The sequence below is a fragment of the Hyaena hyaena genome, unplaced genomic scaffold (assembly GCF_003009895.1).
Source record: "Hyaena hyaena isolate Hyena2069 unplaced genomic scaffold, ASM300989v1 scaffold_916, whole genome shotgun sequence".
Classification (NCBI taxonomy): Eukaryota; Metazoa; Chordata; class Mammalia; order Carnivora; family Hyaenidae; genus Hyaena; species Hyaena hyaena.
Genome location: NW_024081548.1, coordinates 175,055 through 199,205, shown reverse-complemented (window position 1 = coordinate 199,205; position 24,151 = coordinate 175,055). Strand labels below are relative to the sequence as shown.

Below are 24,151 nucleotides of genomic sequence, written 5' to 3'. Positions count from 1 at the left end.
CTCCATTTCCTATGTTTCTATAAGCATTACCAAAAATGAAAATAACACCACAATACACAAGGGCACTACATATTTGAAAAGTAAAACTTTATTTTCAACATGTCATCTCAAATATTTTAGAGAGCTACTACATATATTGCTAAGAGAGCAGTATATGCTAGGAGAAACATGCACATAATCTAAGCTAATTGTGTTAGAGTATCTACAGAGAATGTTGTGTCAGATTTAGAGATTAATCTCAAGGGCAATATCTTATGAAAACCTCTTTTATATAAAAAGAACAGTCTTATGAAAGAGAAGTTGTATCCTATTTGGTATAATATAAGAGAAAACACTCATATATCTCCTGTCCTAAGACCCACTGGAAATCTAATAATGCTTGACTTCTCTAAATAGATAACAGAATAATTTTCAAAAATCTGTTCACAAAATTTTTTTACAATTATATTCAAACTCCATTGCCAAAAGTACCAGTGATGACTAACAAGAGTTTCCCAATTGGCTTCATTCTTCTCGGCTTTTCTGAATGGCCTCATCTAGAAATGGTTCTTTTCTGGATTGTGATCATCTTATACACAATGATCATCCTCTCCAACACAACTATTATCTTGCTTTCTTGTGTGGACCCTCGTCTCTACAGTCCCATGTACTTCTTTCTTAGCAATCTTTCCTTCTTGGATCTCTGCTTTACCACAACCACTGTGCCCCATATGTTGTCCAATTTGTGGGGACCAGGCAAGATCATCACCTACACAGGCTGTGTCATCCAACTCTGCATGTTGCTCTCTCTTGGTGCCACAGAATGTGTCATGTTGGTGGTGATGGCCTTTGATCGCTACATTGCTATCTGCCAACCCCTACACTATACCATCATTATGGATCATCAGTTCTGTTGGAAGCTGGTGCTAATAGCCTGGATCTTTGGCCTAATAGAATCTGTTACCCAAATTCCTGTCAGTCTTCAACTTCCCTTCTGCGCCCACCATCGCCTAGATGACTTCTTATGTGAAGTTCCTGCCCTCATACGCTTGACATGTGGAGACACCTCAGCCATTGAGTGGCAGATGACAGTCTCTGCTGTTCTTTTCACCATTGTACCACTGGGGTTGATCCTGACTTCTTATGGCTACATAGCTCAAGCTTTAGGTAAAATCCAATCCAAGGATGGAAGACAGAAAGCCATTGCCACCTGCTCCTCCCACCTAATTGTTGTCTTCATGTTTTATGGAACAGTGGCACCAGTGTATACATACCCTAAGAATCACTTTGCTTCAAATTATAGCAAGTTCTTTACCTTCTTCTACACTGTGGTCACACCATTGTTAAACCCTCTCATCTATTCCCTAAGGAACAAAGATGTAAAAGATGCCCTGCTACAACTGCTAAGAAGAGGATCACCATAAGAAAAAGGTAGAGGACACCTGGGTGGCTTAGTGAGTTGGTCATCTGACTTTGGCTCCCGTCATTATCTCATGGTTTGTGGGTTCGAGTCCCACGTCAGCCTCTGTGCTGACAGCTTACTCACACTCTCTCTGTCTGTCTGTCTGTCTCTCTCTCTCTCAGGAATAAATAAACATTTAAAAAATAAAAATAAATAAAGCCTTTTTTTCCTGAAATGAGTATTGCTACCCAACATTTTTTTCACTTCCTTTTGCATGGAATATCTTTTTCAATGTCTTCACTTTCAGTGTATATGTGCCAATATGTCTTAAGTGAGTCTCTTGTAGGCAGCATATAGATGGGTATTTTAAAAGCCCATTCAGTCACCCTATGTCTTTTAATCAGAGCATTTATTCCATTTACATTTAAAGTAATTATTGATAAGAATGTACTGATTGTTATTTTATCAAGTGTTTTCCAGTTGTTCATTTGCTTTATTTACTTACTTAGTTACTTATTTATTGTAGTTCTTTATTTCTTTTTCTCTTGCTCACTTCCCTTGTGGCTAGATGGTTTTCTTTTCGTTATGTTGGGTTTTGGTTTTGTATCTATTATAGGTTTTTTATTTGTGGTTACTATGGGTTTTATATACAACATGTGTATGACCATCTATATTAAGTTGCCACTTAACTTTGAACATATTCTAAAAACACTGAATTTTTACTTTCTCCTCCACCTTTTATGCATATAATGCCATAATTTACATCGTTTTTATGCTCCGTATCTCTTGACTAATTTTTGTATATAGAATCGATTTTCCTACTTTTTTGCTTTAAACCTCCATACTGGCTTTATAAGTGGTTCACCTACTACTTTTACTATATGTGTGCTTTTACTTGTAATTTTTTTCTTTTTATAATTTTCTTTTTTCTAGTTATTATTTTTCTTTCCACTTAAAGAACTCCCTTTAACAGTTCCCTTTTTAAAAGTTTTTAATTTAAATTCCAGGTAGTTAGCATACAGTCTAATATTACTTTCAGGTGTACAATTTACTGATTCAACAGTTATATAACACCCCATGCTCCAGTGTAATGGAGACGAACTTCCATAACTCTTATTTGGGAAATATTTTCTCTCTCCTAATCTGAATGATAACATTGCTAGTATTCTTGGTTGTAGGTTTTTCTCTTTCAGCACTTTTAATATATTATGCAAGTTCCTTCTGGTCTCACAGTTTTTGAAAAAAAAAAGTCAGCTGATATATTTATGGGGTTTTCCTTGTATTTAATCTTTTTATTTTGCTGCTCTTAAGAGTCTCTCTTAAAAAAAAAAAAAAAGAGTCTCTCTTAATCTTTAATATTTTTGATATTAAATATTATGTGTCTTGGTCTAGACCTTCTTGGTTTCATCTCGTTTTGAACTCTCTGTACTTCCTAGAACTGGATGTCCGTTTCCAACTCCAGTTTAAGGAAATTTTCTGTTACCATTTATTCCAGTAATAACTTTTGTTCCCCACCCCATCTCTGCACTTCTTTCTTCTCCTGAGACTTCAATAACAAAAAATGTTATTATGCTTGATGATGTCAAGTGTTCTCTTAATCAGGCTTCATTTGTTAATATTCCTTGTTCATAATGTGCAGCTTGGTTTCTTTCCTTTACTCTGTCTTCTAGTTTGCTAACTTATTCTGCATCCTCTGGTTTTCTTTTCATTTCCTCTAATGTATTTTTTTTGAATTTCATTTAACAATATTCTTCAGCTCTGACTTGTACTTTTGAATATTTTCTATTTCTTTGTTAAAGTTTTCACCAAGTTCCTTCACTCTTCTCTCAAGTCCAGTATCTTTATAACCATTATTTTGAATTTTTTTATCTAGCTAATTGCTTATAACAAATTTGGGGTTTTTTTTGTTCTTCCATTTAGGACATAGTTCTCTGTTTTCTCATTTGGTCTAATTCTTTGCTTGTTCCTATGTACTAGGTAGGTTAGCTACATCACTTGAAATTGAAACTAGTGGTCTTTTGTAGAAGAGGTCCTGTGATGCCCTAAAGCGCCATTGCTCCTGGCCACCAGAACCATGTGTTCCAGAAGTATTCTCTGTGTAGTCTGTGTGAACTCTCTTGTTGTGGCTGAACTACAATTTCTGTACACACACCACTGGGTGTGATCGACCCTTGGACCACCTAGCTGCAATGACCTGCTTCCCTGCCATGGGTCCAGTAGAGTGCAACTCTTGCTCCCTTCAGAGCCAACTGAAAAGTCCAGCTACGACAACTGGTGAGTGGTTTTGGCATTCAGACTGGCTGTCTGCACTTACCTGCTGGGACGACTGTGGGCTCGCTGATGGGCAGGACTTGCTCTCTATATGGCCAACTGAAAGGATTTTATGCAGAAACTATTGGTACATTGGTGTATAAGGTTATCTTCCCCCATTCTCAGGTTATCAGTCACTTTGGAAAAGTATATTGTGGTTTCAGGGAACCCTGCTGGGTACAGGAACTACCCTGGTGGGGTTCTTCCATGGCAGTCATTTTGGGTAGAACTGATCCACAGGAATGCATTGAGGGTGGGCCTGTGATGTTCAAGATAAATGGAAAGTGGTAAACCTGGCTACCACAAGTGTCAGGATCTAGAAAGAAAGAAAAAATAGCACCTATCAGCTCCTTTGTTATCAGAGAAATCTCGTGCACAAAGCTCTTCCAGTAAGTGCCCTAAAATTAGTCAATAAAACTTCATGTATTTGCCATGCTGGCTTTTTAAAAGTAAGTATTTTGTTTCTTATTCCCTTCCTCTTCTACCTGAGTTAAGCACTATTGAATTTCAAAGCCAGACATTGTGGGTACTCATCTTCCCAGTGAGAGTACCCAGGGCCAAGTTTGCTTTTTATGGGAAAAGATAATGTCACTTTTTTGTGCTTGAAATGTCCCTCCTATTTGTGGTTAGTCACATATGGATTTGGTTCCTGATCATGACTCCACTCCCATACCATTTTGATGTTGTCTTCTCTCTACACTAGCTGTGGAAGATCTGTTGTGGCAGTGTTCAGGTTGTTATCAGGGAGAGTTTCAATACAGGTAGTTTTGTCTCCATGTGTTTGTGAGATACAGTTAGCTCAGGACCCTCCTACTCTCCCATTTTCTGTGATACAATTTCTATACTTTTATTTTTATTAAAGATACTTTTTACTGACAAAAATATCACAAATATCATAGTTTATATCTTGATTTTCATTACTACTATATAACTTTCTTTCCAGAATAGTATTCCATAATATATTTTACCCCTCCAAAAATAATGAATAAAAGAAATATGACTAAAGAGATGCATAAGGTTTTATAACATTCAATAGTCGTCATTAATGGCACAAATTAAAGTGTAATCTTTACTGTAGTTTTAGTGACAGTTGATTTCTATCTTCATTTTTTTCTCATAAAATAATGCTGAAGAACAATTATAACATGAAAAGTTTTGTTTAGTTGCAGAAATATTTTTGAGAGGGTGGGAGATAAGATGGCACTGTAGTGGGAGGACTCTAGGCTCTCTCAAACAAAACTAGAAAACATTCAAACCTTTCTGGATACCTCATAAATTAACCTGAGGACTGACAGAACAAGCTCCACAATTAAGGGGAGAAAAGAGGCCACATCAAGGAAAGTAGTAAGTGCGGGGATCAGGCAAAGAGAAGAAAAAAATTATAGGTGCTGCATACAAGAAAAGAGTGGTTACAGGGAAAGATGACAGCGAGAAGAGTACACAGATGAATGCACAATGAGAACATTTCCTCAAGCCATTGGCTTGGAAAAAGACAGGGACTGATATTCATGAGTTCTTGGAATCAATGGGGCTTCTCGTTTTGAGGGTTAGCAGGCTTGGATGGGCTAGAACCCTGAAGGCTCTTCCCTACGCCTGGAGAGAAAGCAGGCAAACAACCTGGGGGCAGACAGTTGTAGAACAGCTGCCTGATGATTGTTTGGGGCACACAAGGGCGACATTAGTTGGTCTCCTTGGGGCTCATACCTGACAAGTAACCTTCACAGAGATTCCTCTGCAAGGGCCAAGGAGCCAGCTGGCACTATTTCCCTCTCCCACGCCTCAGCATAAATGCAGAACCACGTGCAGAGGCAGCTTGGTCCCCATACCTCCTACCTAGCCTGCTTGCACCAAGTCCCCTGTCCCTGAGTGTTGATACAACTGTCATTCTCTGTAAAACCTGCCACAGTCCCAGCATGACAAGATTCTCACCCAGAAGACTAGTGTCCACATCACACCCCTAAAGCCTAGAGTTTTGAAAGTCAGCAGAATTGACTGGGACAGAACTGGGAAGGCACTCTGCTGTTCCTGGAGAAAAGACAAGCAAACAACCTGGAGGAAGACAGAGTGGAAACACCTATCTGAGGAATGCTTAGGAAGATTACTCACTCTTCTAGGATTGTTTCCCTGAGAGGCAGCAGGATGAGAGACCCTTCTCCAGGGAAAAGCATCTGCCTTATTCCACTTCCCTCATGCACCCCTCAGCATGAACACAGAGCCACCTGTGGTAAATAACATAACACCAACAGTGGCTCCCTAACCTGCTTACAGCAGGGTCCACATCCTTGTGAACTGGCCTTACTGCCATACTTGGTTAAGTTTCCTTCAGCTCCAACACAACAGGTGTCTTCCCCAGAAGATCATCAGAAACACCAGCCCACAACAGGTATCCTGACCTGAGCATTCTAGTACCTGGTCCCATTTTCAATCAGACTAGAGCATATTTAGTTAAAATTCACAACATTCTGGCTAAGGATCAACCTTTGCAGATGACTAGCCTGTAGGATAGGACAGCCAAATCACAACAGCAGAGTATATGTAGGACACACCACAGACATTTCCGAATAGCCAGGCTTTGGACAATATATGACTTCTTCTTCGTAAACCCATTACTATCAGAAGCAGGAAACATAACAGGCTTTTCTAACACAGAGAAGACAGAGACCTACATAAAATGTCAAGATGGAGGAATTAATCTCAAATGAAAGAACAAGATAAGTTCACAACCAGATATCTAAGTGAAACAGATATAAAGAACATACCTGCTGGAGAATTTAAGACAATAATCATAAGGAACCTCGTTGGGTTTGAGAAAAGAATGGAAGACATGAGGGAGGCAATTACCACAGAGCTAAAAGAGTTAAAAAGGAATCACCCAGAAATGAAAATGCAATCAGTGAGATTCGAAATAGACTTGATGCAATAAACATGAGGATGAAAGAAACAGTAATGAATAAGTGATATAGAAGATAAATAATGAGAAAAAATGAAGTTGAACAAAAGAGAGAAAGAATTAAAGAACATGAGAATACATGTAGGGAACTCAGTGACTCCATCAAATGTAACAACATTCATATAATAAAAAGTCTTAAAAGAAGAGAGAAAAAAGGGACAGAAAATCATTAAGAGGAAATAGCAGCTGAAAACTTCCTAATCTGGGCAAGAAAACAGACATCCACGTCTAGGAGGTACAGAGAACTCCTAGAAAAATCAACAAAAGCAGGTCAACACCAAGACATATTATAATTAAATTTGCAAAACATAGCAACAAAGAAAATAACCCTGCAAGCAGAAAGACAAAAGATGTCTCTAACTTACAAGAGAAGACCCACAAGGCTACCTGCAGATCTCTCAACAGAAATTTGACAAGCCAGAAGGGAGTGGCATGATCTATTCAATGTGCTGGATGGGAAGAATCTGCAAACAAGAATACTCTATCCAGCCATACTGTCATTCAGAATAGAAGGAGAAATATTTTCCTAGATAAGCAGAAACTAAAGGAGTTTATAACCACTAAACCAGCCCTGCAATAAATATTAAAAGGGAAACTTTGAGTAGAAAAGACAGACCAAAAGTGAAAAAGAGAAGAAAGGACCAGAGAAAATCTCCAGAAACAACGAAAAAACAAGAAATAAAATGTCACTAAATACATATCTACCAATACTTACTCTGAATGTTAATAAACCAAATGTTCCAATCAAAAGAAAAGGGCTTCAGAATGTATTAAAAAGCAATGACCCACCTATAGACTGCCTACAAAGGACTCATTTTAGACCTCAAGACACCTGCATATTGAAAGTGAAGGGGTAGAAAAACATTGAACATTTTTAAAAAAGCCAAAAGAAAGTCAGAATGGTCAAACTTATATTAAACAAACTATATTTTAAATAAATTGTAACAAGAGATCAAGAAGGGAACTATATAATAATAAAGAAGACAATTTCACAAGATCAAATAATTGTAAACAGTTATACCCCCTTTGGGAGAACTCAAATATATAAAACTATTAATAATAAGCACAAAAGAATACACTGATAATAATACAATGATAGTAGGGGACTTTAGCACCACCCTTACATCAGTGGACAGATCATCTAAGTAGAAAATCAACAAGGAAATAATGGCTTTATATGACACATTGGATCAGATGGACTTAGTGAATATATTCAGAACATTACATCCTAAAGCAGCAGAATACACACTCTTTTAAGTGAACATGGAACAATCTTCAGCACAGATCATATTTTAGGTCACAAACCAGGCCTTGACAAGGACAAATATATTGAGATCACACGATATATATTTTATGACCACACAGCTATTAAACATGATGTCACCAACAAAAATTGGAAGGAGTAGAAACACATGGACATTTTAAAAAAAAACAACATGTTGCTAAATAATAAATGTGTCAATCAGGAAACCAAAGAAGAATTTTAAAAATACATGGAAATAAGTGAAAACTTGTCCAAATCCCTTGGGACGTAGAATAAGTGGTCCTATGCAGTAATATATAGCAATATAGGCCTACCACAACAAACCAGAAAAATATCAAATAACCTAATGTTACAAATAAAGAAGCTAGAAAGAGAACAACAGCCAACAGCGAAGCCTAAAGCCAGTACAATGAGGAAATCATAAAGATTAAAGTAGAAATAAATTATATAGATACTAAAAAATAATAGAACAAATCAATAAAACTAGGATCTGATTCTTAGAAACAATGAATAATACTGATAAACTCCCAATGCTTTATCAAAAGGAAGTCATATACATTCCAGGTCTGTTGTTTCAGGAAGCATCTCTGGCGTGTGCACTCTGCTGTTCTATTTTGGCTGCTCTTTCTCTCAGGACAGTCCTCTGCAAAGTTTCTCCTTATGTGCAGTGGAGCGTGTTTGGAGCATGGCCAGAGTGTGTCGAGTTTCATCTGCTTGCACTCTGGCCGGCTTGTTGAAAGAGACCTGCTACTGTTTCCACCAGAGATGAAACTTAGCAGCATGCTATGGTCAGCAGTCACAGTACATGATGGGCACTGGAACTCAGGCGCATTTGCTTGAGAAAAGCAGCACCTACAGAATGCTGGGGGTGGGGCATGGCTTTTTGTAAGCTATTTAGGCAACCACTGTTGTCACTGTGTTACTTATTGAAGTCAATTTATGCTGAGGAGATAAATGGTGCCAGCCTCCTCCCTTGTCCCTGGAAAGTCCAACTTATGCCTGCTTCTGTCCAGAAAGCCCTCCCAGAAGAGTTAACAATGTCCCCTCCTGTGTCCCCAGTGTCTCTCAGATCCCTGCCTTCACTCTCTCTCTGTTTGGGCTGTCAGCCTCCACAAGCATACAGTGCCCCTGTATTCTATCCCCAGAAGGCTGGCTGAGTTTTAAAACCTCACGCTTTAGGGACCTGGCATGGTGGAATCCATGCTGGTCCTCTGGTGACTATCTCACCATGCTGGGACTGACACAGGTTTCACCCAAAAAGAAGCCACACTAAAGCAAAGGGTCATGGAATTTAAAATCAAGTACAACAAAGAGCTGGTTTCCAAGTTAGCTGCCCTCAGCAGGTGTCTCTGCACCTATGCTGTGTTGCAGAGCAGGGTAATGGCATCCATCTACTCTTTTGCTTTGGACGGGCAATGCCACCTCTCCCAGGCGCACACCATTAAGTGGGAATTGTCTCTCCCAGTGAGTGTGTCAGGGAAATATCAGATTGTGCTGTCTGCTCCCAGACTCTCTGCCCTCCTTCTCGATAGAAGCACTGTGGCGCCCTTGGGTCTCTCCATACCAGCTATGCTGCAGACCTCTAAAATTCCAGTTTTTGAGCTCCACTGGTTGTAAAAACACAAAAATCACCCCTTTTTATTTTCCCAGTCAATGGTTTTGGGGAAGCGTTTTCCTTGTGCTATGCCCTGTGCACTCCTCACTCTTGCTTCTCCCTATAACCAGGGGTCCTTCCCCTTTACAGCAACTAAGATCCATTCCCCCCTCCCCCAAATCAGGTATCAAAACTTCCTGGCTTCCAATGATGTGGCCTCATCTCTCTCACTAGTTGACAGTTTGTTCTGTCAGTCTTCAGATTGATTTCTTGGTTATTTAAAATGATTTGATATTTATCTAGCTGTGTTCAAGAGACATGGGAAGCCCAGGATACTCTTGCTACTCTTTCATCTTATCTCCTCTCTGATAGACTCTTTTTATATCTGAAGACTCCTACAGATTGAAAGTGAGAGAACAGAGAAACATCTATCATGCAAATGGATGTCAAAAGAAAGCCTGAATAGCAGTACTTATAACAGACAAAATAGACTTTAAAACAAAGGCAGTAATAAGAGAGGAGTTAACTTGGCAAAGTAGTATGGGGAGCCTGAGATTTTATCATCCCTGATACATAGCTAGATCAGCATCAAACCATTTTGAACACCTAGGAAACTGATCTGAAGATTAACAGAACAATTTTGCATAATTTGAGCAAGGAATTTGGCAGGTATGTGGTGCAGGGAGGTGAACTGGGAGAGAGAAAAGCTGTAGTGCCATGGAGGATAGGGAGCCATTTTTGCAAAGAAAGGATAGAGGGAGAAAGAGAAAGGGAGAGAGAAAGCGATGCATTAGGATCACGCAAGAAAAACATTCCTCCTGAAAGTAGCTGGAGAGAAAGAGAGAGACAAAGTGAAAACACTTGCAGCGCACTGTACGAGAAATCTTTCCCCCAAAACCATGGATGGGGAAAAAGGAGAGAGTTTCAATACTGCCAGTTTCCTATAAACAGTAGAGTCTGAAGTTTCAGAGTTAAGTGCCCAGTGGTGCTCCGATGAGGAAGCAGGGCAAATTCCCTGGAGTAGGAAGCGTGATCTGAAGGGTCCTTGTGCACATAAGGAGAAGTGGTTCCCCTGTTTGAGATGCATTTTTTTAGAGGCGATATGGAGTCCCTGGGGGCAAAAGTCCCAGCTGGCCCCAGAAAGATGCCACATTTACTGATGTTGGAACAAACTTCCAGAGTGTACCAAAACTTGACGCCAGCTGTATGCTGTGATTTGTCATAAGCTCTGAACCTCTGCCACTGCACAATCATGCAGATATTTTTGGGTACCTGACCATTCTTCAGGGAGACCCTACCCCAGAGAACCAGTACAGGTCCAAGCAATGGGGATCTCTGAGGTGTATGGTTCTGAAAAACAGCCCCATCTGAGATAAAACTGGAGGGAAGAGGCTGTCTTTTTTCCATTGGATACTGTTTCCTGCTTTGTCAAGATTAGCTGACTGTACATTTGTGGGTCCAATCTGAGTTCTCTATTCTATTCCATTGGTCTATGTGTCTGTTTTTGTGCCAATACCATACTGTCTTGATGATTACAGCTTTGTAGTAGAGGCTACAGTCTGGGATGGTGATGCCTCCCGTTTTGGTTTTTTTCTTCAATATTACTTTTGCTATTCGGGGTCTTTTGTGGTTCCATACAAATTTTAGGATAGTTTGTTCTAGTTTTGAGAAGAATGCTGGTGCAATTTTGATTGGGATTACATTGAATGTGCAGATTGCTTTGGGTAGTAATGACATTTTAACTGTATTTATTCTTCCAATCTATGAGCATGGAATGTTTTTCCATTTCTTTGTGTCTTCTTCAATGTCCTTCATAAGTTTTCTATAGTTTTCATCATACAGATGTCTTGTATCCTTGGTTAGGTTTATTCCTAGGTATTTTATGTTTTTTTGTGCAATTGTGAATGGGATCAGTTTCTTGATTTCTCTTTCTGTTGCTTCATTGTTGGTGTACAAAAATGCAACCGATTTCTGTATGTTGATTTTGTATCCTGCAACTTTGCTGAATTCAGAAAGAATGAAATCTGACCATGTGTAACAATATTGATGGAACTTGAGGGTGTTATGCTGAGCAAAATAAGTCAGAGAAGGACATATACCATATGTTTGCATGTATAGGAGGATTTGGAGGAACTTAACGGAGGACCATGGGGGAGAAGAAGGAGAAAATAGTGGGGAAGAGGGAGGGAGGCAAACCATGAGAAACTCTTGAATGCCGAGAACAAACTGAGGGCCGATGAGGAAGGGGGGTGATGGGCATGGAGGAGGGCACTTCCGGGGATGAGCACTGGGTGTTATATGGAAACCAACCTGACAATAAACTATTTAAAAAATAAAAGTAAAGTTTAACACACACACAGACACACACACACACACACACACACACACACACACAAACTGGATGGAGCCACCACCTGGCAGGTAGATAGCTTGGACAGAAATAGGGTTATGCCAGAGAGCAGAATAAAGCCTGAGACAAAGGAGGGGTGATTGTTCACATATCTATGAGGATGAGAAAGTCCAGTGCCAGAGACTATAAAAGAATGTAAAGCCATTTTCACCTCTAGCACAAACACAGATCAACCCCATGAACTAAGCAGTGCAACCAAATGGAGAAAGGAGTCATTATGTTAAGCTTTGCCCACCTTCACTCTCCAGGCACATCACTCAGAAGACCAGTACAAATCCATTTGATCTGCTTAGTCCACAGACCATAGTGTGGTGCAGAGGGGAAAACTGGATCTAGCTTCATTCGAGTTTCATTCCATTCTTTTTGTTCATTTGTTTGTTCATTTTCTTTGCTTCTGTTTTTGCCTATGTTGTATTGTTTTTTCTTTATTTCTTTTCTTTTTCAATCTTGTATACAGAAACAGCAACTTCTTGGTTCTACTGTATTTTCTTTATCTTATTATATTTTTTAATTTAAAACAATTTTAACTTTTTAAAAATTTTGCTTTCTTTTTTTCTCTTTTTTATCAAGCTTCTCTCAACAAGGAGACTGAAACACAAATAAGATCTTGCTTCCTTTATTTGATTTTGTTTTGTTTTGCCTTTAATATTTGATTTGATTTTATTAATTTTTTTCTTCCTCCAAATTGAGATGAAGGAAATTACCCCCAAAAGAAAGAGCAGGAAGAAATGATGGCTAGGGATTTAATCAACAACATATAAATAAGATCTGACTAGAACTTAAAGCCACTAGTATAAAATACTATCTGGTGTTGAAAAAAACATAGAAACCAGTAGAGAATCCCTTTCTGCAGAGAAAAAAAAAATCTAGTCAGGCTAAAATTAAAAATGCTATACCCAAGATGCATTCCTAAATGTATATCATAATGGTGAGGATGGAGGAAGCAGAGCAATGAATCAGTGATATAGATGATAAAATTAATGAAAATGATGAAACAGAAAAAAAGAAGGCCACAAATGGAAAAGATCACAATACAAGACTTAGGGAACTCGGTGACTTATTAAGAGGAATAACATTTGTAACACAGGAGTCATGCAAGATAGAGAGAAAAGGGGGCAGACAGTTCATGTGAGCAAGTTAGGGCTTTAAACTTCCTAGGGAAGAACACAGACATCAAAATCCAAGAAACACAGAGAACTCTCATTAAATTCCAACAAAAACTGACAATCATCAAGGTATATCATAGTCAAATTCACAAAATACACAGACAAGGAAAGAATCCTGAAAGCAGAAAGGGAAAAAAAGTAATTTACCTACAAGGGAAGACAGATAAGTTTTGCAGTAGATCTGTCCACACAAACTTGACAGACCAAAAGGGAATGGAAGAATATATTCCATGTGTTAAATGGGAAAATCATGCAGCTAAGAATACTTTATCCAACAAGCCTGTCATTTAGAACAGGAAATATAGAGTTTCCCAGACATACAAAATACTGCCAGAATTGTTATATGAATTTAGCAAAATCACAGGATATAAAATTAATTTACAGAAATTGTTCCATATCTTTTTAAAATAATTTTTAAATGTTTATTTATTTTTAAGAGAGAGATAGAGTACAGGCAGGGGAGGGGCAGAGAGAGGGAGACATAGAATCTGAAGCAAGCTTCAGGCTCTGAGTTATCAGCACAGAGTCCAACTCGGGGTTCAAATTCATGAACTGTGAGGTCATGACCTGAGCTAATGTCAGACACTTAATCAACTGAGCCATCCAGGTGCCCCTAAACTGTTCCATTCCTATACACCAATAATGAAGCAGCAGAAAGAAATAGCAAGGAATCAATCCCGTTGACAATTGCAATAAAAATCATAAGATACATAAGAATAAACCTAACTAACCACATAAAAGATCTGAAAATATAGAAAGCTTATGTAATAAATAGAAGAAGACACAAATAAATGGGGGAAAAAATCGCATGCTCATGGATTAGAAGAGTAAATATTGTTAAAATGTAGATAATATGCAAAGCAATCTACTCATTCAGTGCAATCCCTAACAAAATAACAACAGTATTCTTTATAGAGCTAGAACAAACAATTCTACAATTTGTATGGGACCAGAAAAAAAACACCAAATAGCCAAATGATTTTGAAAAAGAAAATCAAAGCTGGAGGAATCACAATTCCAGAGTTCAAGCTGTATTACAAAGCATTAATCATCAAGACAGTATGATACTGGCACAAAAACAGACACACAGATCAATGGAAAAGAATAGAGAATTCAGAAATGGACCTACAAATGTATGCCCAAGAAATCTTTGACAAAACAGAAAAGAGTATCCAATAGAAAAAAGACAGTCTCTTCAGCAAATGGTATTGGATAAACTGGACAGTGACGCAAAGAATGAACCTGGACCACTTTCCTACATCATACAAAAAATAAATTCAAATTGGATGAAAGACCTAAATGTGGGACAGGAAACCATCAAAATCCTACAGGAGAAAGCAAGCTGACCTCAGCTGCAGCAACTTCTTACCAGACATGTCTCCAAAGGCAAAGGAAACAAAAGCAAAAATGTACTATTTGTACTTCATGAAGACAAAAATCTGCACAGACAAGTAAACAATCAACAAAACTTTCAGTTGCCTTTTAGGCAACCTATAAAGTGGGAGAAGATATTTGAAAATGATATATCGGATCAAAGGTTAGTGTCCAAAATCTATAAAGAACTTATAAAAATGAACATTCAAAAACAAATAATCCAGTAAAGAAATGGACAAAGGGCATGAACAGACACTTCTCCAAAGAAGACATCCAGATTCCTAACAGACACATGAAAAGATGCTCAACATCACTCATAAGGGAAATACAGAACAAAACCACGATGAGATACCACCTCACACCTATCAGAATGGCTAAAATTAATAATCCAGGAAACAACAAATGTTGGCAGAAAAAGGGAAACTCTTTTGCCCTGTTGGTGGAAAAGAAAATGGGTGTGGGCACTCTGGAGAAGTTATCAGGGTTGCTCAAAAAATAAAGATAGAATTACCCTATGATCCAGTAATTGCACTACTAGATATTTGTCCAAAGGGTACAAAGATGCTGATTCAAAGAGGCACATGCACCCCAATGTTTGTAGCAATGTTACTGATAATAGCCAAATTATGGAAAGAGCCCAAATGTCCATAGATGATAAATGGGTAAAGAAGATGTTTTGCATATGCATATATACTATAATACTGGCAATCAAAAAGAATAAATACTACTCAATGGAATCCTACTGGTGATCAAAAAAGAATGAAACCTTGCCATTTGCAACATCATGGATAGAACTAGAATGTATTATGCCATACAAAATAAGTTAGTCAGACAAATATCATATGATTTCATTCATATGTGGAATTTAGAAATGCAACAGATAAACATAGGGGAAGGGAAGAAAAATAAGATAAAAATAGAGACAAGCCATAAGAGACTCTTAAGTACAGAGAACAAACTGAGGGCTGCTAGAGGGTGGAAAGAATGGGCTAAATGGCCAACAGGCATTAAGGAGGGCACTTGTTTGGATGAACACTGTGTATTATATGTAAGTGATGAATCACTGGGTTCTACGGCTGGAACCGAACTAACTTGAATTTAAATAATTTTTTAAAATATCTATTAGGGATTGTTTCCTTGACTAGATTCCCAGAAATTGAGTCATTATTGTATTTGTGCTGTTTGAGAAATAGAAAGAGTATGTGGACAATGTTCTAATACCAGTAAAGTATAAGATTTTTTTCCTTCAGCCTCTTGTTTTTCCTTTAATTCTTTAGGACTCTGAGAAATTGTATAGGTTTCCTCAATGTTTCTTGTCAGCCTGCTTTATTCTATCTTCCTTTTTTCTCTATTTTTTAAATGAAATTTTTGTTTTCTGATAATATTAGATTTACAGAGAAGTAGCAAAGATAATACAGAGAGTTTCTGTATACAGTTACCCAGTTTCCCCTAACATTGTTACCATAATACAAAGTTTCATGCTTTCTTGCTCAAAGCTAAGAAACTAACATAACATTGGTCCATTATAGTGAACTAAAGGCCAGACATTGTCTGGATTTCATCAGTTTTTCTACTAATATCCTTTTTCTGTTTTAAGATGTAACCCAATTTACCACATTGTATTTAGATACACAGCCTTTTGGAACTTGATTTTAGACCAAGATTTAAGCACGTCACTAAGTATTACTAGCTTACTGTACATCATCACATGTCCCAGTTTTGCCCATTCAAGAGCATTGACTTGCCTTTTTTTTAAGTGTTGCTCCTCAGTACCTCTAATTGGAAATAATCTTCCCTTCCTCTGAATTTCCATAGATTTTGTTTTTTTTCTTTCTGAGTTATAGATATAATCTGTTCTGATAAACCTGTTGGATTGAGACCTGAGCCCTAAATGAAACTAAAATCAACTCCTAAGTGCATTTCTTTTGTTAAGATGACAGGGTGAGGCCAGATTGATATCTTGACTTAACCTACCACCTTTGGAGAATCAGTCATGATCAAGTCATCCAGTTTTTTAGTAATTCTGTTTTACCAGAAGGTAAAGTCCAGAGTTAGCTGTTGAATCCCCATCATAAGTTCTTTCAGCTTCATATATTGATAGCAGGCTCCCATGGTTTTAGCTCTCAAAACCTACATTTGCCTTTTTAGTACTTATAGCTGTGAGTAACTAAATTCTACTCCTGAACCATTATTACACATATATCAACTAACTTTGATTTAAATTGATTAAAAACAAAAATAAATAAAATGTTTTAAAATGGTAAATAAATAAATGTCATTTTTAAATTGATAAAATATAAAACTTTAAATTAATGTATTTTAAACATTGCCTTTTCTAAAAATGATCTTACATTTCCTACTCTGTTTATACCTTCATATTTTACATACATTGTCTCAGGTTTCCTTAATTGTACTTCCAAACTTCTCTTGAGTAGCAGGTACAAATCAAATCACTGAGGGAAGTAGCTTATAGGTATTTGTATATTTATACAATATGCACCAGTAGGAATTATTTATATAGTTAGCTTTATTTGGTTGCTTTGTTTTTTGTTTGTTTTCTGTTTTGTTTTGTTTTTATTTTCTGTTTTTGTTTGTTTGTTTATTGAGCTAAGATTACCTCAGGGGCACCGGGTTGGCATAATTGGTAAAGCATGCAACTCTTGATCTTGGGATAAGTTTGAGACCCACTTTGGGTGTAGGAAGTATTTAAAATAAAATAAAATAAAAATAAAATATTTTTTAAAAAGAAGAAAATTACCTCAGAATGAATAAATGGCAGGCCCTTTCATTTATGTGAAGTAAATTATATTTTTAAGACTGCCATGTGTCTTTTTGTTTGAATGTATTTCTATAAAGTATTATATGAGGTAGTAGTCCAAGAGAGATAAAAACATATTTTCATTAAAAAAATAATTATTAGTATAATAGTCTGAAACTGCCAACAAGCAAAAGTCCAGGACCAAATGGCTTCACAGGAGAAGTCTACCAAACATTAAAGCAGTGTTAATACCTATTTTTTATACTATTCCAAAAAATAGAAAAGGAAGGAAAATTTCCAAATTTGTTCTATGAGGTCAGTATTACCCTGATACCAAACCAGATAAAGATACCACTAAAACTGAGAACTACAAACCATATCCCTGATGAACATGGATGTAAAAAATGTCAATAAAATACTAGCAAACTGAATCCAACTATATATTTAAAAAGTCATTCACCGCGATCAAGTGAGATTTGTTCCTGTGTTGCAAACATAGTTCAATATTTGCAAATCAATCAATGTGATACATCACATTAGTAGGAGAAATGATAAAACCATGTGATCTGAGGAGACATTTTCCAAAGATGCATAGATAATGAAGAGACACATGAAAAAATGTTCAATATCACTGATCATCAGGAAATACAAATCAAAACTACAATGAGATATCACCTCACCACCTCATCATCACCTATCAGAGCGGCTAAAATCAACAACACAATAACAACAGATGTTGACAAGGATGTGGAGTAAAAGGGAATGCTCTTGCACTGCTGGTGAGAATGCAAGCTGGTTCTGCCACTCTGGGAAACAGTGTGGACTTTCTGCAAAAATTTAAAAATAGAACTATCTTATCATCCAACAATCACTCTACTGGAAATTTACCCAAAAATACAATATTTTTAATACAAAGGGATACATGCATCCTGACGTTTATAGCAGCGTTATTTACAACAGCCAAGATATGGAAGCAACTCAAGTGTCCATTGACTGATGAATGGATAAGGAAGATATGGTAAATATATACAATGGATCCTAATTCAGATATAAAAAGAATGAAATCTTGTCATCTGGAACAGTGTGGATGGAGCTAGAGAGTATTAAGCAACTAAGTCAGACAAAGACAAGTGCCATATGATTTTACTAATATGTGAAATTTAAGAAACAAAACAAAAAATGGGAAAAAATGAAAGTGAGTCAAAGCAAGAAGCAGACTTTAATTACAGAGAATAATCTGATGGTTACCAGAAGGGAAGTGCATGGGGAAATGGGTTAAATAGGAGATACAAATTAGGAGAGCACTTACGGTGAACATAAGATGATGTTTGGAAATGTTGAACTACTATATTGTGCACATGAAACTAATATAACTATATTAAGCAAGAGGAATTAAAATAAAAACTTAAAAAAAATAAAACGATAACCATAATAATTGTTTCTAGCATGCACAAATGACTCAACTCATTGAATTTTTACTTTAGATGAGATTGCTTGTTCGCTGTCTTACTGAGATAACAATTACAGCTGATCATATTCTTTTCCCACCTTTCTAGTGTGTAAAGGCATCATGACAGATAAACTCATACTCAAACCCACATTAATTGGGATAAAATTGGAATTAGTGAAAACAAACGATGTATGATACTCAGTCTTTTTCACTTCGTATTTTGTTTCATGTTTGTTTTGATATAATATTTTTTTAAATTGTCTTTCCTTCCCATTGATTTAAAAGTCATCCAAATTGTTTCCTCTCACATTTTCTATATGGAATTTCTTTGATGTTTCTAATTCCTTGGAGACAATCAAAACTCAACAGTATCGTTTTACAAGAAAAAGCATAGACTACTGGGCAGTAATTATCTTTCATAAGTGTCTTCTTAGAGCCCAGCACTTGTTCTGAGCTTACAATTAATTAAAGTCTGGAGACAAATCCCCATGAGACACTCTTTATGCCTCCTCTATTTTGTGATACACAAATATAGGACTTGACCAAATACAGAAGATGATATTGATTTCTCATATGCTTTCTCAGATCCGAACCAGGTGTGTAGCAGAAGTGTAATTAATCCCTTTTTAGTGAGTTTGAAATTTCAGAAATCAGTCTTCTCAAGACAGGTATTGACCAATTTAATGTAAAAGAACTATAGGGCATAAGGGAATGACAGTTGCTCAAGATTGCACGTAGGGTCCATACAAACAGTCAATAGGTTAATGCATGCAAACTACTCTGGAATTTATTCAGTCCTCCATAAGTGTGAACCACTGTTCTTATAATGATCATTGGTGTTAGTATGTCCTTCAATAAACTGCCATTGGGGGAGACAATCATGTCCTACAGCAGCACATCCTTTGGGATTACAGTAGTTTAGGCTGTGAGGAGCACTACTGGGATCCTATTGGCAAAGATAATGCACCTTCCTTTGGATATTGTTTTTCAGAAAAAGAGTTTAAGGGTATTTATAATGACAGGATGAGTTGCAGACGAGAGCAATGTGCCTACATCCTTCTAATAGAATCTGCCTTTTGCCATTCACACAAACATTGTTTTAGAGTGCTGCTTTCAAATCTTATGTGATAGAGAAAGTTAAAACCTTAGAAAAATTGACAGGAAATGAAACTTTCCTTAGAAGAAAATAAAAGAATGCCATTACTTTAAGATATACAAAATTATGTTTTTCTTTATTTCTTGAGTAAATCATGGAAAATCTATATTGACCATTTGAAGACGAAACATGTATTTTGACAAAAAATATTTTGCAAAAATTTTTATAATATAATGCTTGTACAGTATTTAGTCAGAGTCTGTATCTGGCTAAATGCATATTTTATTGTTGAATCATTGTTTCAGTGTATGTGCCCGATGATTTTATCAATACGTACTGACTAATTATAATTTTGAAGAAGGCAAGAGCAGACCTTATAAATCAGGTAAGTTAACATTTCCTTTTGCATTTGAAATAACTAAATCCTAGAGGTATTCATTGATTTCCAAGTCACAAAGATATTGATTGAACTAAGGTCTTCCTAACAAAATAACAAATATCATTTTTACTCCACAGCCCTAAATCAAAGAGAATGTAATAGTATGTAATGAATATAAAATATTACAATATTTTAATATACAATATATATGTCTATAGGCCTAATTTGCTAATGTGCAAGATTATTAATTTACACTTAAAAGAGGCTTGCATATAAGCACAGAGACTTAAAAACTAGTCATCAGTTAGATGCCAGGCACAATGCTTGATGCTTTATCATTCCTAGAGCAAAATATTTTGCAATGTTTATGTCTATTTCTCATTCATAGTCTGTATTTCTTTGAATCCACCAAGGTTAATAACACTCCCTGAATGTTATACTGATAGACATAATGTCATATTTTACAGACAATTATTGAGGACCGTGAGACATTATTTTCAAGAATATTCTCCCATTATTTCACTCCCTGAAGAACTAACAACTGTAGGGAAAGCCTTTATGTCAAAAAACAAAGGAAACTAGAGAAACATAATGAAGGATAGTGCCCAAGAAAAGCAGACCAGGATCTCAGAGGTACACAGAGTGTCTGGTAACTTAAGAAAATAAATTTCCCCAGGGCCAAAGTTCTTTTGTTTTTATTTTTTAATGTTTTTTTAAAAATATTTTTTATTTATTTCTAGGAGAGAGAGAGAGAGAGAGCAAAGGAGGGTCAGAGAGAGAGGGAGTCACAGACTGAAACATGCTCCAGGCTCTGAGCTGGCAGTCAGCACAGAGCCCGACGCGGGGCTCGAACCCACGAACCGCGAGATCATGACCCAAGCGAAAGTCGGACGCTTAACCGACTAAGCCACCCAGGCGCCCCAAATGTTTTTATTTATTTCTGAAAGAGAGAGAGACAGAGTGAGCAGGGGAGGGTCAGAGAGACAGGGAGCTACAGAATCTAAAACAGACTCCAGGCCCTGAGCTGTCAGCACAGAGCCCTACGCAGGGCTCGAATCCATGAACCATGAGATCATGACCTGAGCTGAAGTCAGACTCTTAACTGACAGCCACCCAGGTACCCCATTCCAGGGCCAAAGTTCTGCCACAAGCTTATTGTGACTCTACCTTGAATGACACTGAGAACATTGCTCTCTTTCCATTGACAAATGGACATTATACAATGATATTTTTTTATTATTTCAAATAATGAAAGGCATAAGAGTGTACAATTTGATATAAAATAAAATATTTCATGTTGGCTTAGTCGGTTAAGCGTCCGACTTTCGCTTAGGTCATGATCTCGCGGTTCGTGGGTTCCAGCCCCGCGTCGGGCTCTGTGCTGACTGCCAGCTCAGAGCCTGGAGCCTGTTTCAGTCTGTGACTCCCTCTCTCTCTGACCCTCCCCTGCTCACGCTGTCTCTCTCTCTCTCTCCTAGAAATAAATAAAAAACATTAAAAAAATTAAAAAAAAATATTTCATGTATATTATTGATAATAAAATCAAATTTTCCCATTATTGTTTTTACAAAGAAAAAATATTGCATGTGGGCCATCGGGGTTTACAAACGTAATCAACTCATTGATCCAGGAATTGAATATTTGACACATTTCTCATCAACCAAAAAGGATATATCTTCATTTGTCATTAGTGTCATCACCACTTTTACGAAGATTGGATATTAAAATTTATTTTCAGGATTTTAATCAACACCTTAAAAGTATTTTGAAGAAATATTTATTCTGTGAGAAATGAATAACTGAAAGATTAACAAAGAGATATGACTGCTGTTTTTTAGGCTGTTCATTCATAAAGGAAAATACTCAAGTGAACATAGGAAGTTTAAAATGAAGGTTAGGCATGAGAATTAAAAGGAAAACTAAAAAAATAAGAATTAAGGTAGTATGTAAAATAGAATAAGCAACCTATCTCATTTGGTTGGCAATTCAAATTTCTTTTAAAAACCTGTGAAATGGTCGCAAGGGAAGCTTGAGATCCTCTGGAGTGGAGGAGAACAGAACAGGACATTCAGGTAAGCAATATGAAAAACACAAGAATGTCAACAGATTAGAGTACATTAAAAAATTAAATATATGGGGAAGATAATGGTCAAATTAGTAATTATTACCAAAGGGACTAAATATTTATTTAACCAAATCAAAGCAACCAAATTAGAATAAGACACTACTAATTTCTAAGTAGAGATGTTTTGATTTGATGGAGTTTTCTTTTCAATTTATTTTTTTATGAAATGTAGTGTTTTAAAGCCTTAGCTGTAAATGTACAAAGAAGTGAGTATTGACTGACATTAAATTATTTTAAGAAAGCACCACATCCTTTGTTATATAATTTTGCTTTTCCAATTTTTCAGTTTGGATAAAGCATTTAAATTAAAACATGGAGCAGAAGAATGAAAACTCAACTGACTTTATCCTCCTGGGGCTCTTTCCCTGGTTCAGTTATCCCTACCTTCTCATCCTCCTCCTCCTTTTTATTTATACTATTGCCTTTACTGGAAACTCCATACTAATCCTCCTCATCTGGGTGAACTCCCGCCTCCACACCCCCATGTACTTCCTGCTCAGTCAGCTGTCCCTCATTGACTTGGCTTACATCTCCAGCGCAGTCCCCAAGATAGTTACCAACTATTTCACAGGGAGGAAGAACATTTCCTATTTTGCATGTGCCACTCAGCTCTTTCTCTTCCTCACCCTTGGTCTTGCTGAGTGCATCTTGCTGACGGTTATGGCCTACGATCGCTATGTGGCTGTGTGTTACCCCCTGAGATACACAATTCTCATGAATCCCAAGGCCTGTCTATAGATGGCTGCTGCAGCCTGGATTGGAGGAGCCCTTGCAGCCCTTGTACACACCATCTACCCAATGAATTTCCATATCTGTGGTTCCAGGGAAATTAATCATTACTTTGGTGAGATGCCTGCCATCCTGAGGTTATCTTGTGTGGACATATCAGCCTATGAAATGGTAAAATTTGTATCAACAATTGTGTTTCTCCTGGTTCCATTTTTTCTTATTCTGGTCTCCTACACTCTCATCTTCCTCACTGTTCTGAGGATGAATTCTCGGAAAAGCAGTAACAAAGCCCTTGACACCTGCCTCTCCCACCTGACAGTGGTGAGTCTCTATTTTGGTCAAGCCATCTTCATTTACATGACACCCAGTTCTTCTCACACACCTGACCAAGACCAGATTGCAGCTGCACTTGGCACTATAGTGACCCCCATGCTCAATCCACTCATCTACAGTTTAAGGAACAAAGAAGTGCTGGGGGCCCTGAGGAAGTGCATGGGAAGATGTGGCAATTGAGAAAGTGTCACTCTAAGAAGTGTCCCATACTCAATATTAAAAGTAGCCATTATCATTGATTGGATTGTCCTACTGGATGTAACATAATAAGGGATCAGAAAAGTATTAGGACTCAGGCATATTGGTATTTGTTTTCTGGGATAAAGTTGTTTCTAGTTCCATAGTCAAGGCTTTCTTTGAGTACAACTTAACATGTTATCATTAGCCTTTTTGGGAAATTACATGGGTTTTGACAATAACATTTGTACAGAGATAATTTCCATCTACCTGAGCACCTTCAGTGTATCAGGACGCATAGTCTAAAACCAATTGTCATCCTAGAAATAACTCATTGACTGATGTTTCTTATTTAAAAAAACATCATCTCTGTGTTTCCTTTCATTCATCTATTCACTCTTAATGCCCTTATCCAAATCTCCACTCTTGAAAAAGATCAAGATCACTTGTTCCATAAAATCTTTGTATATAAAATTTTCTTTCAGCAATCTCTAACTGGTAATCATATATTATTTTATATTTTATTACATATAACTCATGCAATTGTATTATGTCGCCTTCTAAATTAAAGAATATAAATGCCCATATGTGAATAGAAACAATGAAGTAAATTCAGGAAATTTTTAATGGATTTTATGGGAATTATTTTTTTCCT

General features: G+C 37.0%; 1 protein-coding gene and 1 pseudogene across 1 annotated transcript; both read left to right on the top strand.

Moving 5' to 3' along the window:
• Positions 1-476: 476 nt before the first annotated feature.
• Positions 477-1,403, top strand: LOC120222837 (olfactory receptor 2H1-like). Its single transcript, XM_039220841.1, has one exon. The coding sequence runs from the start codon at positions 477-479 to the stop codon at positions 1,401-1,403; it is 927 nt and encodes a 308-aa protein (XP_039076772.1).
• Positions 1,404-22,569: 21,166 nt separating this feature from the next.
• LOC120222836 lies at positions 22,570-23,558 on the top strand (annotated as a pseudogene).
• Positions 23,559-24,151: the final 593 nt, after the last annotated feature.